The 24,065-nt window shown below is 31.7% G+C and overlaps 1 protein-coding gene across 1 annotated transcript in view; it reads right to left on the bottom strand.

Annotated features, from left to right (window-relative positions):
* LOC114342650 (transcription initiation factor TFIID subunit 2) overlaps positions 1-24,065 on the bottom strand; it is a 79,548-nt gene that overhangs the window by 5,593 nt on the left and 49,890 nt on the right. The window contains exons 12-15 of the mRNA XM_050647310.1: positions 16,410-16,661; positions 10,531-10,750; positions 7,605-7,914; positions 4,582-4,961 (exon numbers count right to left, since the gene is read on the bottom strand). Of these exons, the coding sequence (XP_050503267.1) occupies positions 4,596-4,961; positions 7,605-7,914; positions 10,531-10,750; positions 16,410-16,661 (1,148 nt within the window). The 3' untranslated portion in view covers positions 4,582-4,595. The remainder of the gene's footprint in view (positions 1-4,581; positions 4,962-7,604; positions 7,915-10,530; positions 10,751-16,409; positions 16,662-24,065) is intronic.

Here is a 24,065-nt window from a genome sequence, read left to right as displayed (position 1 = left end):
AAGCACTAATGATGATCGGTCATCCGATCGAAAACTAGTTCTGTGATGTAGCCCTTTTGTAGGAATTTTAATAAATATACCTTATATAAAAGATTTTAGATGTTTTTTGTAATATATAGTATACAGCCAACTACAGGAAAACTTTTTCCTCGTGGATTTTTTTGTAATGATATGATGCCTGCAGCCGGCGTTCGGCAGATCAACCGCAGAGAATCGAACGAGTTTCCATACCGGCGGAACCCCACTACATGTCACCTTTCCGTTGGATGCTTACCGAGAGTGTATTTAAGACGAGAAAGGAGAATCATAAAATAAGTTCCTTTTGGCGTACTGAACCAGGAAGAACTCAAACGGCAGAGATGCAATGGATTGAATCGGAACTTTGCCAAGGTGGGCGCGCTCTGTAGTGACTGTATCCGTATAAGCGGTAGTGACTATCTCCCATCCGGAGATGGTGGTATGTCGGGGTTTGATTGTTATCGCATTGGATTGAAATGTGATAAGTTACGAGTCTGAGTGTGTAATTATGTAGATAGATTGATTCCGAATAGCGAGATTGCGATTGTATACAGGGTGAGTCATGAGAAACTGTACATACTCCTACCTCGTATAGAGGCCCCTATGGGGAATAACAAATGACCATTAAAAAGTGTCTGCTCCCATTGTTTAATAATATACAGGGCGTCATAATTTTTGAAAGGTTAATCGATGTGTCTCTTATTTTGGTCAATCGTTACACTATTACCACCTAATCAACTGATTTATTCAAACTATAAAAAAATCAGGTCCGGCTCTAAAAAATTAGTTCGTTTGGGTCTTAGAAAAAATTTCACCCTGTATACGCTTTTTGAAAACTCTAATATTAATTTTACAAATTAGACAAATAGGCAATTAAAATGACATATTAATTTTTTTCCCCACACGATTACTTAATTTTTTATAAAAAAATCAAATTTGACTATGAATTAAAAATTTGGTAAAGTGAACCATTTAACTTTTATTACAAAAATTAATTTTTTTAAACAAGTATTTGATTTATGTTACCACCCAATCAACTGATTTATTCAAACTAGAAAAAAATCAGGTCCGGCTTTAAAAAATTAGTTCGTTTTGGTCTTAGAAAAAAAATTTCACCCTGTATACGCTTTTTGAAAACTCTAATATGAATAATACAAATTAGACAAATAGGCAATTAAAATGGCATATTTTTTTTCCCCACACGATTACTTAATTTTTTTATAAAAAAATCAAATTTGTCAAAATTGCAATTTTACCATAAAAATAAAAAAAATTAAACAAGGTTTTTCTTGAAATTAAAAGTTTCACCATTTTTTTTATAACACGTCTAGATCTAAAACTCCCCATAACACTTCTCTTTGGACTCTATAGTTTAACATAGACGTGATCAAATATATATTTAAAATTTTTTCACTCAATTTTTGCGATTTAACTTTGCAATTCACAAATCTGCACCTTTTATTTTTAAAAATTCATAACTTTTACGAGAAGAAGACTGAAAGTCTACAACAATTGTCATAGTCTTCACAATGATAAGAGATATGTGCTGTAACAATTTCAGAAAAAAAAATTAAAATGGAACATTGTAGCGAGTTAAACCGTGATTTCATCTTTTTTTCATTTTTAGGTTAAAATTTTGACAAATTTGATTTTTTAATAAAAAATTAAGCAATCGCGTGGGGAAAAAATAAATATGCCATTTTAATTGCCTATTTGTCTAATTTGTAAAATTCATATTAGAGTTTTCAAAAAGGGTATACAGGGTGAAATTTTTTCTAAGACCAAAACGAATTAATTTTTTAAATCCGGGCCTGATTTTTTTCTAGTTTGAATAAATCAGTTGATTGGGTGGTAGCATAAATTAAATATTTGTTCAAAAAAAATTAATTTTTGTAATAAATATAAATTTTTTTAAATCTATAGTTCACTTTACCAAACTTTTAATTATTATTCATAGTCAAATTTGATTTTTTTATAAAAAATTAAGTAATCATGTGGGGAAAAAAATAAATATGCCATTTTAATTGCCTATTTGTCTTATTTGTAAAAATCATATTAAAGTTTTCAAAAAGCGTATACAAACGTACTAATTTTTTAAAGCCGGACCTGATTTTTTTCTAGTTTGAATAAATCAGTTGATTGGGTGGTAACATAAATCAAATATTTGTTAAAAAAAAATTAATTTTTGTAATAAAAGTTAATTTTTTTAAACCTATGGTTTACTTTACCAAACTTTTAATTCATAGTAAAATTTGATTTTTTTATAAAAAATTAAGTAATCGGGTGGGGAACTAGATTCTGGTAATTAGAGTTTTCAAAAAGCGTATACAGGGTGAAATTTTTTCTAAGACCCAAACGAACTAATTTTTTAAAGCCGGACCTGATTTTTTTCTAGTTTGAATAAATCAGTTGATTAGGTGGTAATAGTGTAACGATTGACCAAAATAAGAGACACATCGATCTGACCGTTCAAAAATTATGACGAATATAAATTTCTGTCAAAATGCGAAACTCGCCTTGTATATTATTAAACAAGGGGAGCAGACACTTTTTAATGGTCATTTGTTATTCCCCATAGGAGCCTCTATACGAGGCAAGAGTATGTACAGTTCCTCATGACTCACCCTGTATACTGTGTTGTTATTATATTTTTGCTAAAAATATAAATTTATTAAAAAAAAATAAAAACCTTATCTTGTAAAAGGTGTATTTAAAATCCCTAAAAAGGGCTGTATCACAACCAAACGTTTTCGGAATCAATATTTCATGATCAGTGTTATCACATCACAGATGATGGAATATTGATTCCGAAAACGTTTGGTTGTGATACAGCCCTTTTTAGGGATTTTAAATATACCTTTTACAAGATAAGGTCTTTATTTTTTGTGATTTATAGTTTATGGTTTACAGCCAGTACAGGAATTTTTCCTTGTGATATTTATAAATTTATTTCTTTTGCAGCTCGCTCCGGAACGGGACGAAGATAGAATGATATTGTATTTTGTTATTTTTAATTTTGAACTGTATATAAATATCCTGAATATATTTACTTTTTTTTAACCTGTGTTTTACTAAGTCTGTTGTCCTGAAAGAACTACCGGTTACAAACTATGAAAATAAAAATTGACAAATTCATTCTTTCCTTTCATTGAAAATACCTATGAAAAAGTATTTTTAATCTATAGTACGTAGATAATTATTTGTTATGCTTCTTTTCATAAGCATTTTTCAGTGCGTCACAAATGATAGAAAAGAAGGTAAGTCCGTGATAATATACATTTTAGTGACATGACATTTTAGTTAAATCTGACAGTTGTCACATTCTATTTGCAATTTGGCATAAAATCAAATCAATTGTGTTTATTGCATTTATAAAATGGTATTTTCTTTGATTTGTATAGTCTTAAAAATTGTTCAGACTATATTCGTAGATATATTATATAATTCGCAAATTATTTTATTTTCGATTATGGCGTCATCTATTGACAACTACAATAAATGTTATAAATGTCACCGACGAAATGTAATCACCGACGTGCGTTTTTTTTCTGTCACATACAATTTAACGCGTTAGAAAGAAATCGAAAAACTGTGACGCACTGAAAGATCCTCATGAGAAAAAACATACGTGCTATATCTGTTTCCTATACTCCGTGCTACACTTATAGCAGCAAATGAGCAAGAAATGTTTGATCACCTGCGAAGAGTTGAGTACGAAAGTAATAAAGTTGGTCTGAAAATCAATAAAGCCAAGACAAAAATAATGGTGGTCGACAGATTCGACACTATTCAACTGACTAACATGATACAGGAATACCAGATAGTAAATACCTTTGTCTATCTCGGGTCTAGTATAACTAACGATGGTAACTGTGAAGCAGAAGTTCGGAGACGTATTGGTATGGCAAAAAAATGCGATGAGTCGCCTAACTGAAGTTTAGAAAGACAGATCTATCTCTCAAAATATCAAGATGAGACTGGTGAATGCCCTTGTATTCTCAATATTTCTATACGGAGCAGAGACTTGGACGCTTCACGCATGCGAGCGCCAAAAAATTGATGCCTTTGAGATGTGGTGCTGGAGGAGAATGCTGCGCACACCTTGGACAGCTCATAGGACAAAGGTTTCCATTCTAAACCAACTCAAGATTAAAAAAAGGCTGTCCACAATATGTCTGCAACGAATACTGCAATTCTTTGGTCACGTGGTTCGCAGAGGTGACGACAGTTTGGAGAGATTAATTGTTTCTGGAAACGTTCCGAGGAGAATATCAAGAGGACCATCACCAACTAGATGGTCCGGCCAAATAAAGAATTCAGCTGGAAACTCATTCTGCGAAGCTCTTAGAGCAGCTGAAGATAGAGACCAATGGAGAAACATTGTTAGGATTATTGGAAGAAATCACGATCCTCAGTAATGGGGAAACGACAAGAGAAAGATACCTGTTTCCTTCCGTGACTGGTAGAAACAGGACCACCTGCGCGAAACACTACGTCTCATTCCCAAACTTACGTTTGTGGCACTCTACTATAAGACTCATTCGTAACATGTATAGGCGTTACCCTTATTCCGCAAGTTATATTGTTTCTGCGCTTCCTATAGACATGGGATTTGGACTAGGAGTCGAGCTCATCGAGCTCAAAGTATCTTCTTTCAACCTCAACTTATTCGGATCCTTCTCCTTTTTTTCTTTATCCTTATGTTTATGTTCGTGTTTGTGTTTATGTTTGTGTTTATGCTTTTTCTTATCTTTCTTCTTTTTCTTCATTTTTCCCGGTGATTCGCTCTTGTGCCTAGCCTCATCTTCTTTTTTGAACATGCCCGGCTCGAAACCGATCGGACCGCTTTGTCCTAGACCCGGTAAAGACACCGAGTTGTCGGAGAAGTATTCCTGTTTCTGGACCATGGAAGTTTCTATTTTTATATCCATGATTTCTTCTTCCTGAAATATCAAAATTTGGGTTAATAATTCATGAAAGTTAAAGTTCATAGACGTAGTACAAACATACAAAAGTAAAATAAAATGGAAATGAATAATAATTACTCTTTTATAAAAAAGAAGTTGTTATTATAAAACGTTTTCATTATTAATAGGACCCAATATAAAATTATAAATTATTTTGTTGTTTCAATTTCTATGTCATAAGAAAATGTTTTCAAATCAAAGAAAATGTTTAACACACAACTTTAAGGCTATGGGTACATAATTCGCAAATATTTTACGGCTATCCCTACCTTTTCTGTCTTTACATGGCAAATTACGTGTAGTAAAATTCACACTGGTATGGATATGTACATATTACTAGAATGTCATTCTACTTGACAATGTCATAACTAGCTTAAAAAGATGGCTTTTGAATGTTCTTGGATAACTGTTATTTTTTGTATAATTGCAAATTATCAATTCACTTAATAAATGTGATATTTTTTTCACTAGCTATGTATTCAGTGATTGTAATAATGTATATTATGTACCTACAACAAAAACTAATACTCAATCGAGAAAAGAGGAAAAGTGTTAAAGTAATTTTTAATAATATATTGTTACTATGGAACGCTTACAATTTTGAACATCTTTAACAACAAAATACTTGGATCACAGAATATATCTTGATGTATTCTCTTCCATAAATAATACACAATAAATAACTTTTTATAAGGTTCACCTCTTAAATCAATTATTTATCAAATACACTATATATCAATATTATTTAATCAACAACTAAAAATATTCCCGATTCATGTCAAATAATTATTTAAAATTGTCACTGATTGTCAGTGTTTGACTTACAATATTCTATTCGACTAATGCCTGGTTGCACCAACAGATCTTAAGTTGCAGATTAGCTAAGCTCTACTTATAAATAGGGCCTCCTTGAGTATCACTTGAGTTGCACCATAATTTTAGATCCTTACCTTATTATCAATAATTATATCTCTTATTATATTATGGTATTCTTATTGTAATATATTATAACTATATTATATTAATTCTTATGATATTCTCGACTTAAGCTTAAGATCTGTTGGTGCAACCGGGCATTAGTGCGTTGTATGACAAAGATAGATTTGGAAAATATTACCACGGACGTTGTGTTCATTTTTTTCGAATCCTGAAAAAACCAATAAATATTTTTGAAAAATCTAAAAGCAGAATGAAAGACTAAATTATTACCGAGGGCCGAAAGTCCCTTAGAATAAATAAAAAGTTTATTTTGAATGAGATATTTGAAATAAAACAACACTAAACTTTCTCTTAGTTGTTCACCCCTGTAACTTATTAAAATAAACATTAAAGAAGTTCTCAGGGACTTTCGGCCCTCGCTAATAACGTAATCTTTCATTCTGTGTTTAAATTTTTTAAAAATACTTATTAGTTTTCTCAGAATTCGAAAAAAATGAATCCCCATTTGAATAGCATGGCAGCCGAAAAAACGTACCGATCCTCTTAAGGGAAATATTGGAAATTATTTATTTTTTATATATATTATTTATATATTTTAAATTTAATTTGGAATTCCAGATCCATTACGAGGTGAGATATGGCATTTTGAGTAAGCAAACAAGCAATTTGATTCAACCCAGTCTGTGAGACCTGTTCACTCCTAAAAATGGAGTCCGGGTGCAACAATTCATTGGATCGAGGTGTATTAATCCGTGTCATATAGGAATCACTCCACCACGCTCCAATGCTCCAGACCATCCCTTTCCCCCCTATAGATAGACCCTATAGGTAGATTACTAAAGGAGTTGGAGATATTCGTCGGCGAAAGAGTAATATTACGAGCTAACATTATTGTCGAAAAAGGACTCGTTAATGGGGCTATGGGTAACATTGTTGAGATTGTGTGGCCTCTATATCGCCGTGATCAAATGTATGCGATATTTCCACAAAAAACATATTGAATCATCAAATTATGATGTCAAATTCACTGGCGAAGCGTCCATGTAACCACTGTTGCCATTCCAACAACAACCAATGGCACTACAGCCCAAATCGAGCCTTGGCCTCCTTCAATAAGCTTCTCCAATCATTTCGATTTACCGCTGTTCTTTTCCATGAACGCGTTCCCAGGAAGTTCCTGGCATCCTCATCGACTTCGTCTTCCCATCTCTTTTTAGGTCTTCCAACAGGTCTTCTTCCCTGCATTCTTGCATTCAGCAATTTTCTGGGGATTCTATTCTCATGCATGCGGACCACGTGCCCTGCCCACCGTAATCTCTGCAGTTTAGTGTGTTGTGCTAGAGTTGGTTCGCTATATTGCTCGTATATTTCTCTATTATACCTAATTCGCCAGTTGTTATTTTCACTTATTGGGCCCAGTATCCTACGTAATAACGTAGTAATACGTAAACTGCCATAAAAATGCCACATGTCCATTTTCAATAAAATCTCCAATAGTTTTCGATATATTCGAAATAATCGATTTTTATTTTGTAACTTCAAAGGGCTGTAACTTTTTTTATGTGCATATTTGTACTAAGGTAAGTTAGGTTCATTCGAACTATTTTTGGTCCCAGAATATGTGATTTAATTTATGACCTGTATTTTTGTTACACCCTGTATAACAAATTGCCAACTCACCTTAATTACTATCTTCTCTTCGCCAGCCACAACCTCTATATCCATATCAACTGTTTCCATTATCAAAGTCTGAGAGGTACTTTCCCGTATTGTTGGAGACGGGGTCCTTATCTTAACTTGTTCAGTCGGTTGTGGTACCGTTTTGGGAATCGGGGGTAGCTTAATTTTCTTGCTTCCGTCATGTTTGCTGGGATTCATGATGTCGTGAAGCTCAGCAATTGGAAGGCAAACTGGCCGTTTAGTTCCGTAAAGCGTATAGTAAATGTCTACCAAGTCGCAACGAAGTCTTGTGTCGTGGGATAACATACCGCTGTAAATAATTAAGAAGTCATTAAAATTTATTGTGTACAAAAACTAGATGTGTCTTTCTATATAATGTAGATGGTTAAGTAAACAGAAGGCAAACATTACTATGAATTTTCGAAATTTTTGAAGTTATTCTTCTTTAGGCGCGATTGAGAGTAAAATTTTTCATAAATCTGCGCGCATGAGCACACAGACAGTATGACGTTTAGTTGCTAATCTTTCAAGATAGTATCTGTATCAGCGCCAATAAGTCATTAAAAGAATATATTAGTGTTTTTAGTAAATGTATTATTTATTATAATTTTTGTGTCTTTGAATTTCTCTTCTTCTGTAGTAAGATAATAAAATATGTAGGTATAATATTTTTATCACGATACCACCCAATCTATTTGTCACCGTGTTGTGTAATTATATCCGAAACTTACGTGTCAATTACAGGCGACTCGGTGGTCTAGTAGTTGAGCGTTCGGTCAGAGATCGAAAGGTCCCGGGTTCCAATCCTGGACGATTCATTTTTTTTTATTTTTGGTTGTTTTAATAATTTTTTTTTGAAAGTGGTAGATAAGAAAGTTAGTTTAATATTTAAATAGAATACAAATAACCTGTTAAGTATATTTACTTAGTTAAAATTATATAATAGAAGAATAACTTCTTACGTGCGTACAAAGTACACACACATTCTATTTTTTCTAACAAATGTCTATACAAAACATTGTGACTTAAAAAATAATTGTCCATTTGAGACAAAATAGCACTCTCGAACAAGCTTATTTCTGTACTCGAGATCTAATCTCCAGTCTTCTGTCTACGCCCAGAAGAGCTGTAACTAATGTCAGTTTGGTGTAATGAAAAAGTAAACAGTGACTTGCTAAAAAGTGAGTGCGTGACATTAGGCCGATGATGAAATCTTACAATTAATTTCTATTTACGACGAAAAAGTATACTTCTCATCCAACACTTCTTTTTTTTGTTTGTTTTTGCACAAGGGCATACACGTATAAGCGTATCCTGTCAGTTGTCAACATATGGCCAATATAACTAGGCTGCTGTCAGGTGTCAACAAGTGTTTAATCTAATAGGCCAGAGGTCGGCAACGCGGCGCCACTGCGCCCTTCAATAAATTTTAATGCGCCCTTAAACTATTGTTAATTTAGACAAGAAATTCAAAACGTATATTTTTATACGTTTATATTTATATATTTGTTAGGTCAAAAAATAGTTGGCGCCCGCCATGAACTTTTAATTTAGTATTTCACTCTTTACATTAAAAATGTTGCCGGCTTCTGTAATAGGCCATTCCAACATGCTGTTAAAATTAAACCAATCTGACAGCGGGGAGGCAAACATAAATATTATTCTCATGCTCATCAGTTCTAATGTGTTTTAGATCATTTTAGTTGCATTTCTTTGTAATTTTGTTTTGTGCAAGAATTAATTTAACATTCTCGCTAGAGGAATTAATCTAAAAAGATAATATGCTTCATTTCTGTTGTGTTTTGAAGTGTGGAATGCAAAGTATTCATGATAAAGTTCAGTTTTATCGGTTACCATCAGGACTACATTTTAGGCGTAAAACAACTAAATAAGTTATTGTCTGTGAGAAAAAAACATAAAACAACTAAATAAGTTATCGTCTGAGAGACAAACATATAAAACAACTAAATAAGTTATTATCTGAGAGACAAAAACAATGGTTAAATGCTACAACGTCCTATAAAAATGCTAAATAACTACGTCCATGTTGCTTACGCTTGGAAAACGTCTAAACAGTAGGTTAACTCAGACCCCTTGAGGGAAAGTGGACCTATATTATTTATTTTGCCACCCTTTTGCTTGTACCTTCCACTGTGCGTCTAGGTACCAATTAGCAACATTTGTATTGTCTACCAACAACTTTATATGCACTCATGTTTATTTATTCACTGCTTAAAACTAAATAAAGTCGTTCCAGTACTTCTACAACTAAAAACTACACAAAATCTACAACAAAATGTTCGGAAAATAGAACTAAAAAACTGTTAAAAAAGAGAAAAGAAAACAGATTTTTTAAGCAGATGTCGCTATGGCATCCATATCTATTTATTAGTCGTGATTCGATACTAGTAGGCTGGGTTTATTTTAGTTTGTTCAGAGATATCCATATGTATGTGTATATAATCGCTGATGATTTCTAATAAGAATGAAACTAATAAGATTATTTATGGCACTCTCTGAACAAATTGAAATATAATACATCTCTTGTTTTCATTTCACGACGACATTCTTTTATATTAGTTTTAGTCCTATCTGAGTATCGATACCTACTTTTCGTTGGAATTTTCGTATGGTTTGCAAGTAATAGAAACCACGAATGCATAACCAGAAAATAGGCCTCATTAAAAGTTTATTTCTTCGAAAACAAAACTTTGAATTGTTAGTATTTTTCAAATTTATGATAAGAGAGCGTTTAAGTATTACGTAAGGCGATTTTTGACCCCCCCCCTACGTAACGCAGTGTAATGGGCGTTTAACTATTACGTAACGCAATTTTTGAAGATTTTTGACCCCCCCCCCAACCTGCGTTACGTAATACTTGAACGGTCCCTAAACTGATACTCACTACTTAGTAAAATTGACTTACTTTATATTGGACCATATCCTTTCTACAAGATCTGGCACGTCGACTTTACTTCGGTGTGCTCTTTTAAACGGAGGATTCTTAATCAAGAGGGTAGCTAATTTGTGCTTGAGACCAGGATCTGGATCATTTTCAAGGAAATCCAACACATACTGCAAATCTTCGTATTTACCATCTGCTCGCACGAAGTCTGCTAAACATTCCATGGCAGATAATCGTACATCTAAAATATGAAAGGAAAAGTGTAAATCATGATGGAAAGTAATGTTGAAAAAAGCATGTTACCAGAGTTCTTGGTCATGATAAATAATGAAAAGTGTAAACCTGTACTGCGAGAATAACTATTACTCTGGGCAAATTAGCAAAATACAAGGAAAAGTTATTTACCAGCAATTTTATTGCTGGAATCGAATCTTATGATTGTATATTATATTAATAATATAGGTATGCAAAGTCCGCAGATAGCGTGCTACTTTTTTTATAAACAAAATGGCGCCCGAATATCGTGTTTTTTTCAATTTTGCTCCATAACTCCAAAGATTTTAACTTTACACCAAAAACACCCAAATAAAAATTCACCGTAATTAAATTCTGCATAGAGACGTGTTTTTCTCGATTTACTTCGACGAAAATTTTCCTCGGAAAATGCGGATTTTTCCAACAAAATCTTTAATTTTCAACTAAAATTTTAAATAAGTAATTGTTTATCAATAATTAAATTACGTGGTAATATAAAAGCTCTTTTCATATAGATAAATAAACAGTTTAGCAACAATTGAATTGTTAATTAAAAATTTACGGTCGCTATAATAACCACAATAATTATGATACATAAGAATAACTATGATTTTTGTATAAAAAGACACTGCACGTATCTACAGAATTGAAATTGGACTATTTAAGGGGCCTCAAGAATAATTTAAAATTATAAACAATTTTTTGGCTTTTAAACAATTAGAATATCTCGGGAAATATTCAATTAAAATAAATCATGAAGATGGTATTGGAAAAAAAGCGGCAGGGCGCTTCTTTTAAAAGAAAAAACGTTTAATTGTGATAAGTGGTTCCTGAGATACAACCGGTCAAAGTTGACCGGCATTTACGGCAAAGATATAAACAATAGGATCATAATTTTCGAACCGTCACCTTTTTAGTTTTGTCCTCTTTCTCCACACCAATTTTCATACCTTTAAAATACTCAAAACATATATTATTATAATAAAAACTATCGATATTACGAGTGAAAATTGCAAAAAATAGCAAAATTTCAATAAAAAATTAGGTTGGAGAAAATGTAATCTCAAAGTTCAAAATCGGTATACGTTAAAAAAAATCATTTTCTCGGCTTCCCATGGAGCAATTTTCTTCATTCTTTTTTTGTTCCCAAATAACTCGAGTAGAGCTATCTAACTAACGCATAATTAAATGTCAAACTTGCTTTTGTTTTGTTATAATAGATTAATTTATTTATAAGAAAAGAAAACTACGTATTTTTTTCAGCTGTAGACTTTTTTTAGGTGAACCTACCACAAGTGTACCTTTTACCGTTAAAAAGACAAATATTATCATTTGAAAGTTGTATAATTATTTAAACAATCTTTATTTAAACAAATTAAACATTTTTATTATAACTAATAAATTAATTTATTATAACAAAACGAAAGCAAGATTGACATTTAGTAATGCGTTAGTTATATGGCTCTACTCGAGTTACTTGAGAACAAAAAAAGAATGAAGAAAATTGCTCCATGGGAAGCTGAAAAAATGCATTTTTTTAACGTATACCGATTTTGAACTTTGAGATTACATTTTCTCCAACCTAATTTTTTATTAATATTTTGCTATTTTTGACAATTTTCACTCGTAATATCGATAGTTTTTATTATAATAATATATGTTATGAGTATTTTAAAGATATGAAGATTGGTGTGGAGAAAGAGGACAAAATTAAAAAGGTGACGGATCGAACATCATTATGATCCTATTGTTTATATCTTTGCCGTAAATGCCGGTCAACTTTGACCGGTTGTATCTCAGGAACCACTTATCACAATTAAACGTTTTTTCTTTTAAAAGAAGCGTCCTGCCGCTTTTTTCCAATATTATTTTCATGATTTATTGTAATTGAATATTTCCCGAGATATTCTAATTGTTTAAAAGCCAAAAAATTGTTTATAATTTTAAAATATTCCTGAGCCGCTTAAATAGTCCAATTTCAATTCTGTAAAGTACATTAGATACGTACAGTGTCTTTTTATACAAAAATCATAGTTATTCTTATGTATCATAATTATTGTGGTTATTATAGCGACCGTAAATTTTTAATGACCTATTCAATTGTTGCTAAACTGTTTATTTGAATTCCATGGGCTTCTGGAATTATTATCTATAGGAAAAGACCTTTTATATTACCAAGTTATTTAATTATTGATAAACAATTACTTATCAAAAATTTTAGTTGAAAATTAAAGATTTTGTTGGAAAACCCCGCATTTTCCGGGGAAAATTTTAGTAAAAGAAAATCGGGAAAAACACGTTTCTATGCAGAATTTAATTGCGGTGAATTTTTATTTGGGTGTTTTTGGTGTAAAGTTAAAATCTTTGGAGTTATAGAGCAAAAATTGAAAAAAACACGATTTTCGGGCTCCATTTTGTTTATAAAAAAAGTAGCACATTATCTGCAGACTTTGCATACCCATATTATTAATACATACAATCATAAGATTCGATTTTAGTAATAAAATTGCTGGTAAATAACTTTTCCCAAAAATGGGCTATTCTCCGATAATCTGCCCAGACTATATCAGGAGTGAAAGTAGACGTCAGGAGACTTCTCTTCGATGGCGAATTAGAAGAACTACCAAAAGTGTTTCTGATAAGAGGTGAATACATAGAAACAAATCTAGAACAATGGTGGAGATAAAAAATGCAATCATCTATAATGTACTTTCATTTCAATGTTTTTTTTTACGTAAAGAGTGCAAAAGATGGTGCTTTTCAAGGGTTAGCTGTAGGTGTATTGTCAAAATAAAAGTCCATAAGGAAAAATTTCCTGTAGCTGGCTGTATACCATTAATTACAAAAATTGAAGAAAAAAATATTCTGTGTAAAAGGTATATTTATTTAAACCCCAATAAAGGGCTACATTAAAACAGAACGTTTTCGCTCTAAAGAGAGCATCATCAGTGTTCTAAGCAAGCTCTACATGCTAAGCCACCAAAAATACATGAGTTAAAACTCTTAAAATGCCGACCAAAAGTCTTACATTGGCGTGTTATATATTAAACCCTGGCGATGGGTGAAATTTAAACAAGATATACCTCAAAGCATCATATGACTATACCACGAGTATGTGGGTTGTTGAGTTGATTTCTCTGTCTTCACGAAGGGAAAGGTGAAAGCCAACTGATCAGTTTATCTGTCATTTCTCTGTCTTCACAAAGAGAAATCAACTCAACAACCCACATACTCGTGATATAGTCATATGATGCTTTGAGGTATATCTTGTTTAAATTTCACCCATCGCCAGGGTTTAATATATAACACACCAATGTAAGACCTTTGGTCGGCATTTTAAGGGTTTTAACCCTCAGATTAATGAAAACCCCATTTCTTCTTAAATCTATGGTTTTAACCCATGTATTTTTGGTGGCTTAGCATGTAGAGCTTGCTTAGAACACTGATGATACTCTCTTTAGAGCGAAAACGTTCTGTTTTAATGTAGCCCTTTATTGGGGTTTAAATAAATATACCTTTTACACAGAAGATTTTTTTCTTCAATTTTCAAAATAAAAGGATATTCCGTTGATTGGTTATTCCTAGCATCGTCCAATAGCTTCCAGTAAGATTGGATTTACAGCTCATCTATTTCGCTATCGAGGAGAAGTGTCCTGACTTCTTGTTGCTTCAGATATTAGGAAATTTTATCATGAAAGAATTACACAGACTAAGAGCAGGAAAGTAATGAGACGAAAAATGGAAACCAGTTTCTTCAGCCTTTTTATCCTTAACTCTCGCTAGTAATTTCTGTGTGTTGCCTGGAAACTCTTGTGTGGAAATCCTTAAGCTGGAAATTTTGGTCGTAAGGGGATCGTAGCAAAATGCAAAATTTTTACCCATGTAAAAATTTTCAATGTGTTTTAAATGTATTTTTTTCAAACCCTGAGAAAACTAATAAATATTTTTGAAAAATTTGAACGCAGAATGAAAGATTACTTTATTACCGAGGGCTGAAAGTCCCTAAAACTTCTATAATGTTTATTTAATAAGTTACAGGGGTGAAAATAAAAGAGAAAATTTAGTGTGATTTTAAATTGCAAGTATTTCATTCAAAAGAAACTTTTTATTTGTACTAAGGGACTTTCGTCCGTCCGTAATAAAGTAGTCTTTCATTCTGCGTTTAAGTTTTTCAAAAATACTTATTAGTTTTCTCAGGATTCGAAAAAAAAATGAATACGTTTAAAACACATTGAAAATTTTTACATGCGTCAAAATTTTGCATTTTGGTCCGTTCCCCTTAAGGATAAAAAGATTGATGTGAACACATAGAAAATACTAGCGAGAGTTCTTCACTTAAAATATTAAAGTTTCGACACCCAAATCGGGTGTCGTTGTCAAAATACAAAATACTACTAAATAAAAACAAAAATGTTGTTGCTTAATAAAAAATTCTTTTAATAATTTATTTAATGTGACTCATTTATATCGGCAATTCAGACATATATTATGCATTTTAAAGTAGAAGACTTTAAAATGATATTGCCAATATTTATGAGTTGCGTTCCTGGGACGACTTTATTGAAAGATAGTTCATTCGATTACATGAAATCAACCCCAACTCAAGAATATCTGTCACAAAAAAATCATAGCATGTGATCTCGACATCGTAAGTATTTGGTCTTACATTTAGTTTACTCTCAAAACTAATACCAAATTCTGACTTTAATATAATATATAGTATATATGTCGTTTAAATTATAAATAATATTAATAATACATAGATATATAAGTAATACTAAAATATAAAATATGTACTAACTCGATATGTTATTGACTTACTAATCGTGGTATCTTCTTTTTATTGACTTCCTCTTTCAGTATGGGTAACCACATCCTACTGCATTCTACCGAGGAATTTGCGACACAATTGGTTTCATTTAGCATAATTAGAGCCGCTTCTTTCATTTTTCTCTTTTTACTATCTGTTTCTTTCAGGACTATACTTAAATCTCTCCACTGGACTCTACGTTCATTATCCTATGCGTGTTGACATATTTGAGATCTATCAAATTCTCTATTTTTAATATAAGACCGATGTTCACTTATTCTAACGTTTAATGGTCTTGATGTTTCACCTAAATAAAATTGTTCGCATTAACAAGGTATTTTATAAATACAATTCTTTGTTCTTTCTTGTTCGTTGTTAGGTTTAGTTTAAGATAAAATAGATCTCAATGTGTTTGTTGTTTTGAATGTTGTTGAAATTATATTAAAAATAGAGAATTTGATAGATCTCAATATAGCGGATATTCTTGAGTTGGGGTTGATTTCATGTAATCGAATGAACTATCTTTCAGTAAAGTCGTCCCACGAACGCAATATCATTTTAAAGTCTTCTACTTTAAAATGTATAATATATGCCTGAATTGCCGATATAAATGAGTCAGATTAACTAAATTATTAGAAGAATTTTTTACTAAGCAACAACATTTTTGTTTAATTTAGTAGTATTTTGTATTTTGACAACGACACCCGATTTGGGCGTCGAAACGTTAATAAAATTATTTTTTTCAATTTAATTGTGGCTAATTTCCCATCTAAATAGTTAATTATAAAAATGCCACAAGGAAATAGCTTCAGAACAACACAAAGGTATTACTTACCAATAAAATGACCATAAGCTGCATAGCTCTTGAACAGAGTCGGCCGACTTGGCAAATGCCCAAACTTCTGCAACTTCCTAATAGCTTTCAAACAAGCCACTGACACTGTATATTTATAACAAGGTAATGCTTTTTCTAAATTCAACAGCCTGGTGATCTCTTCCAGGATCAACTTCGTTTCTGTGCTGAGACTTTCAGCCGTTATAGGAGTACCCTGCGCAACAACGGACACCACTGGTGTTATGGTATTACCTATAGAAATAGAAATATGCTTTATTGTCATGGAAAATTGTCCAATTTTGTCGACAAAGCTTATAAAAAGTCATGAAAACAAAACAATAACAATACAATTTACTAAAATTACATAAATCGTCAATATAATTAAAAAAAATAATAATGAAGTAAAACAGAAACAATCAATTGCAAAATTTAAAAATTTAAATAAATTGTAAATTGCATAGTCTACCTTAGTAACTAATAAGTTTAAAAGTTAGGTTGCGGCATATGACACCCAAATATAGATAAACAAATACTACTTGTACAAGGGGTACTGTAATCTCTTAGTTGTCGATTAAGAAATTCTTCTGTTGAATAATATGGTCTTTCAGATAGGTAGGTTTTTGTCATTTTACGGAATTTGGAGAAAGATGCTACAGATTTAACTTGTAGCGGTAGATGGTTGTACAGTTTTTTTGCGGAATATAATATAGATTTCTTTACTAACTCAGAGGACGGGGTCGGTAAATAGACGTCAAAGGTAGAATTTCTCGTGAAATAGCCATGATTCGGTCTTGCGGAAAAGACATGTAGATGTTTACGAATTAAGCAAAGAGTTTCTAAAATATATGTATAAAGAGGGAAGAGTTAAAATCCTGTGATCTTTGAAGTAGCTTCCACAGTGTGTTATTCTTCTGAGGCCAAACAGATATCGTATTGCTCTTTTTGTAATTTGAAAATAACATCGGATTGGGCAGCTGTACCAGAACCCCAAAAAGGAAGACCATATAGAAGATGCGACTCGAACAAAGAAAAATATGTTATTTTGGAAGATGCTAAATTGAGTGCTACTGTATAGGGGCTGGGTTCAATTTGAATTCTGCACTTGCCACGTGCATCTAGCGGTGTAGTGCAAATAAATTATATGATTAATAAAGTTATATTTTAATGATACATACTATCATATTTATGAGATTTAAGAAAAAATATTTTATTGATCCTATAATATTTATGAGATTTTTAAAAAACTTTAATGAAATTTAAATGGGTGTTCACTGCACAAGTGAACCAATGGAGAAACCGCCCCTGTGCACTAGATCTATATTGTAGGTATTAGATTTTTCACCACCCTCATGAAGAGTAATAAGGATGGCTGTCTTTAGGCACTCTGGAAATGTATAAATATATCAGTGCAAGAAAAGGTGTGAAAAGAATAATATTAGTGTTTTCGGTAAATATATTTATTATAATTTTTGTGTCGGGAGTACGGTCCTGACAATGATAATATACATCACGTTGTAAACCGCTGCGATATTTATCAGTTTTTAAATGATAAAAACACAGTTTAAAATTATTTTGTTAGTTCCTCCACATTGTTATAGTGGAAACACCATGTAAACCCCGCAAACCTGACGTGAGTACCAAAAACCACATCTATTATATTTATATTAATAATAATATAACCTATAAAATATCCAAGAAATATAAATAGGACCAGTTTTGGGCCAAGATCCACACCGGTTTTTGAACCGGCGACAGGGCCGGCCTTGCAACGTCTCCAAAATTAATCAAACATGACTTCGAATAACACCATGAACACTACACAAACTACATCTCACATCTCATATTCCAGTGTTGTTAACACGTTTAAACAACCAACAAAAGACGAAGCCATAGTTCTTTCTAGTATTGAAGGAACCAAAGTTCAAGAGTACATCATAGCCGTCGGTTCAATAGTTGGTCCACGTAACGTATCTTTCGCTTCCAGAATAGCCAATAATAGATTATGTATATATCTCTCTTCTAAAAATATGGTTGATTCATTGCTGCAATCCCACAAATACGTCAATATAAAAGAAACTCAAGTAGAAATAAGAAGACTTATCACTCCAGCTCAAAGACTGATAATATCAAACGCTGGTCCTTCTGTTCCAACCACGTTAATTGAACAAGAACTACGTAAAATGGGTATAAGCGCCGTCTCTAACATGACTTTTCTTAGGGTAGGAATGCCTGAAAGCGAATACAGCCATGTCTTGAGTTTTAGAAGGCAAACATTTATCACACCTTTAGAAAATATGTCCATTCCCGATTCTTTCATGATTTCTCATGATAATACCACTTACAGACTATACCTTTCTATAGAAGGATTCAACTGTTCAAAATGCAAGACTATTGGTCACCAGGAAACAGAATGTCCTGACAATGCTAATACAATCACTTCTAATGCAACCACTTCTAATACAACCAATCTTGACTCAACCAATTCTAATCCACCCACTTCTAATACAACAAATCCTGACCCAACCAATTCTAATCCAACCACTTCTAAAGCTCTTCCAGAAACCTCCCAAAACACACAATATATAACAAATCTACCTTATAACCAAACAGAACAAAAACCTTCTGACAAAGCCTTAATATCCACCTCTAACGATCACCCAGCATTTTCCCAAAACGTATTAGATCAGATCCCAGACGTACAGGTCTCTAATAACCAATTAGAATCTACCATAGAAACTGACGACATGTCAAGACCTACAAATAATACAAATGAAACAAACACTTTAAAAATAACAACATCATCAACTTCCAACAAGATCAGCAATCTTACTCCATTAGAAATAACACAACCTAAAATTATTCCAAACGTCACAAAACATCCAAAAAGGCTCATCTCATCGTCTCCAGAAATCAACGAAAATACCACACAGACCGATTCTCATATCTTCACTTCTCCAGTAACAAGGAAATCAAAGAAAAAAACAAAAACGTCTAAAAGAAATTCTCGAGATGAACTTTTACTTTCCCTAGAGACAATTAAAGACAAAATCGCAAACAGATCACCACCATTTGTCCTTAACTTCGACGAAATATGTGACTTTCTCGAAAACACATTAAACGCAAAACATCCCGAAATAACCTCAAAAAACTATTCGAACGAAACAGCCGAATTAATTCAGATCCTTAATTTTGTTCACGCTTATACCCACAATTCAAAATTAAAAAATAATATAACTCGATTAAGAAAGAAACTAAGCCCCAATAATTTCTCTTCCACAGAAGAGACCGATGAAACACATTCTCAGTCAGAACTCGAAAATGTCTAATCTAACCCCTATATATTACAGTGGAATATCAATGGGTTCTACACCCATTTAGAACAATTAAAACTTCTAATAAACGAAACATGCCCTAAGATCTTATGTCTTCAAGAAACCCATTTTAAGCAATACAATATTAATCTTCAAAACTACCAATGTTTTCCAAAAAATAGAATAGCACAACAGGCAAGTGGCGGAGTAGCCATCCTTGTAAGAACAGACCTAGAAGCTAAGCCAATCACATTAAGAGTGTCCTCAATTTCAAAAAGAAAGAAGATCCCATAGAATCACAGACGATGACCTCAAGACAATCCTCACCAAAAAAGTTTCATCAGTGTTAACATATTTAAAAGACATCAAATTGTATAATATTAAATTAAATTGTATTATATATTTAATGTAATACTTTGTATTGTCATATCCACTAATAACCCTGCGCGGTTGATGTGGTTTTGTGTTTTAAATAAAAAAAAAAAAAAAAAATTTTGTGTCTTTGGATTTGTCTTCCTCAGGAGTAAGATGAGTATTATTAAAACATTTTATTGTATATTTATTATACTTCACTTTGTCTGTTTGTTACCGTAAATAATTTTTCCACCTACCTCTACCGAGAGTATACTTTTCCGGACCTGATTGTAGGGAGAAAAGTTGTATTTTTCCTCCCTAGGGAGGAAAAGTAAAAGTGACGTCATGGTATTTCGTTCATGAAATATAACTTATTGACGCCCTGTACAATATCTATTTTCTATTACGTAGTATCTATACATTTTAACGTTTATTTATAAAACACCTTGTATTTTGCAGAATGGTAAAAAACAGTAAATTGTTATTTTGATTTAACAATGTTTACATTAATAATTTGACTTATATTTGACAGTTGACAGTTATATCGTACCTACTTGTTAGTTTTAGTTTTAATAAATTTTGTTGGTTAGTTACAAATAAATTAAGTAAAAATGAAAAATGACTTGTTATTAATTTGAGGAAGGTGGAAAAACCATATGTATAACCTGGGAGTAAAGTGCCTTTTCCTCCCGAGGATGAAGTTTACTCCCGAGAAAAGTAGCACTTTCCTCCCTTGTTATACAAATAGCTAGTCATTAGGTATGTATTTCATTGCTAATCCTTCAAGATATGTATGTATCAGCGCTGTCAGCGCAAATAAGTCATATTATATCATATAAAAGGATATATTAGTGTTCTTAGTAAATGTATTATTTATTATAATTTTTGTGTCTTTGGATTTGTCTTCCTCGGGAATAAGATATTTTATAATAATAGTAAGTATATTTAAAGTATTTTTGTATTATATTTGTCAGTATGTATGAGAAATCTTGTAACCTGTCAAATCAAAAGGGATATAGCTCAGTGGTAGAGCGTGTGACCGGAGATCAAGAGGTCCCGGGTTCAAATCCCGGACGATTCATATTCTTTATATATATATATATATATATATATATATATATATATATATATATATATATATATATATATATATATATATATATATATATAAAACAAAGTTGAAATATTGGGGTAGCAGCAATCTCAAAGAAAACTCTTTATAATAATTCCAAGCTTTCGATAATGTTTATTATCATCTTCAGGGAAACTACAAATATAAATATACAGTATTTAACAATTAGTCTAACTAAAATCAATAAAAATTGTTATCTTTGTGCCATCAAAAATCCAAAACACCATAGTTTTCTCTCACTAAACTAGGTGTCTAGGATCCTCAGAAACACAAAAATAACAAAATATTGCTCTGAGAAATGCAGAGCTAATACTCTCACTATAAACACCGCATATCACAGAACAACCTTACTAAAAAATTATTTATATGTTTTGGTACTTACATTATTTGAGGATGTAGATATACCTGTTATATATATATATATATATATATATATATATATATATATATATATATATATATATATATTAGTTTAATATTTAAATAAAATGCAAATAACCTGTTAAGTATATTAATTTCGTTGAAATCATAATAATAGAAGTATAACTTCTTACGTGCGTACAAAGTACACGCACATTCTTTTTTTATAGATAGTCCATCAGTACTACAGGATGATTTGCTTTTGATACTATTGATTGTTTGGATCAGTTCAGATTTATCAACTGGGCCCTGATTCTAAATCAAATTTCGACCAAAAACAAGTCGCTTTCAATATGGCGACTGTCGAAATTATTTGACACGGAGATGAATGAATGGCCAAAAGCGAGGTTAGGTTTAGTTTAGATGTGTTTTGTTTATTTCTTGCAAGGAAAACTAAATCAAAAGGTATTATAATATAGCTGGGTTTAATTGAAATTTGCTTGTTTTGAGGAATTAGATAGAATAGTATTAAATTAGAAATATAATAATTGAGAATGTCCACAACATGAATCATCAACTCAATGAAAGATGTGAGGTAATAATCTGGGAAAATTAGTAAAAAACAAGGAAAATTAATTACCAGCTATTTTATTGCTGGACATGCTGAAATCAAATCTTAAGATTTCCTATATTAGTAATATAGCTGTGCAAAGTCCACAGAAAGTGTGCTATTTTGTTTATAAACAAATTAGCGCTCCGAAATCTTTTTTTTTATTATTGGTCTATAACTCCGAAAATTTTAACTTTAAACCAAAACACTCACATAAAAATTGACAGTAATTTAATTCTGCACATTGATAATTTATTCCAATTTCCTTCGACGGAAATTTTCTTCGGAAAATTCGGGTTTTCCAAACAAAATCTTTAATTTTCAACTAAAATTTGAGGGAAGTAATTATTTATCAATAATTAAATAATTTGGTGACAGTGACATAAATCTTTTTTGTTATGAGTGTCTTGAAGATATGAAAATTTGTATGTACAAAGAGGACCGGAATTAAAAGGTATCTAATGGTTCAAAGACTAAAATCCTGTTGTTTATAACTCTGTCGCAAATGCCGGTCAAATTTGACCGGTTATACCTGGAATCACTCCTCGCAATTCAATTTGTTTTTCTTCGAAAAGGACACAGAAGCCGTGCTCTTTTGAACAGCGTTAACTTAATTTAATTTAATCTAATATTTTCTGAGGGGTTCTATTTGTTTATAAGCCAAAAAATTGTTTCTTTATAACATTCCTGAGACCGCTCAAATGGTCCAATTTCAATCCTGTAAGGTACGTTGAATAGGTATAGTGCTTTTTTATATGAAAATCATAGTTATTCTGGTGTATCATAATCTTTCTGGTTATTATTTCGACCGAAATTTTTTAATTAACATTTTAATTATTGCTAAACTATTGGTTAGATTGTCGCCGGTCTCCTGATATACAGAGAGGGGCTAAATTATGGAATAAATTCATTTTCTCTAAAATGGACGATTTTAGAGAAAAATCCCGAAACAGGTCGATTTTTATTTTTAAATTAAATTTCTTGGCATATATTTCAAACTAGTGACGTCATCCATCCGAGCGTGATGACGTAATTATTTTTTTAAATAGGAATATGGGTTCGTGTTGTAGCTCATTTACAAAGGCGTTCAATTCTCTATTCAGTATTATAAACATTAATATCAATATTTATACAGGGAGGCCAAAAAAAATTTTGAATTAAATTAATTGACGCAAGAAGAAGAATGCATGTAATTTATTTAACTCAAAATACATTCTATTGCTGTCAGAAAATAGAAAAAAATGTTTATTTTGCAAATAAACATTGCTTTTAGCTTAAATTAAAAGTTCAAACTGCCAATAGGTAGGAGGGAGGCTGTTTGTGATTTAATTTAAGCGAAAAGAAATGTTTATTTGTGAAATAAACCTTTTTTTCTATTTACTGACAGCAGTACAATGTATTTTGAGTTAAATAAATTACATACATTCTTCTTTTTGCGCCCATTAATTTAATTCAAAATTTTTTTTTGGCAACCCTGTATAAATACCTAATGATATTAATGTTTATATTACTGAATAGAGAATTAAACGCCCTTTCAAATGACTTACCACACGACCCCTATTCCCATTAACAAAATTATCGATTACGTCATCACGCTCAGATGGATGACGTCACTAGTATGAAATATATGCCAAAAAATTGTAATTTAAAAATAAAAATCGACCTCTTTCGGGATTTTGCTCCAAAATCGTCCGTTTTAAAGAAATGAATTTATTCCATAATTTAGCCCCTCTGTATAATCTACTATAATAAATCTTTCATGTCTTCAATTATTTAATTATTGATAAATAATTAGGTACTTCCCTAAAATTTTAATTGAAAATGGCAGATTTTTTGGGAAAACTCGGATTTTCTGAGTAAAATTTTTGTTGAAGGAAATCGGAAAAAAA

The sequence above is a fragment of the Diabrotica virgifera genome, chromosome 3 (assembly GCF_917563875.1).
Source record: "Diabrotica virgifera virgifera chromosome 3, PGI_DIABVI_V3a".
NCBI classification, from domain to species: Eukaryota; Metazoa; Arthropoda; class Insecta; order Coleoptera; family Chrysomelidae; genus Diabrotica; species Diabrotica virgifera.
This window is presented reverse-complemented; position numbering and strand designations above follow the sequence as displayed.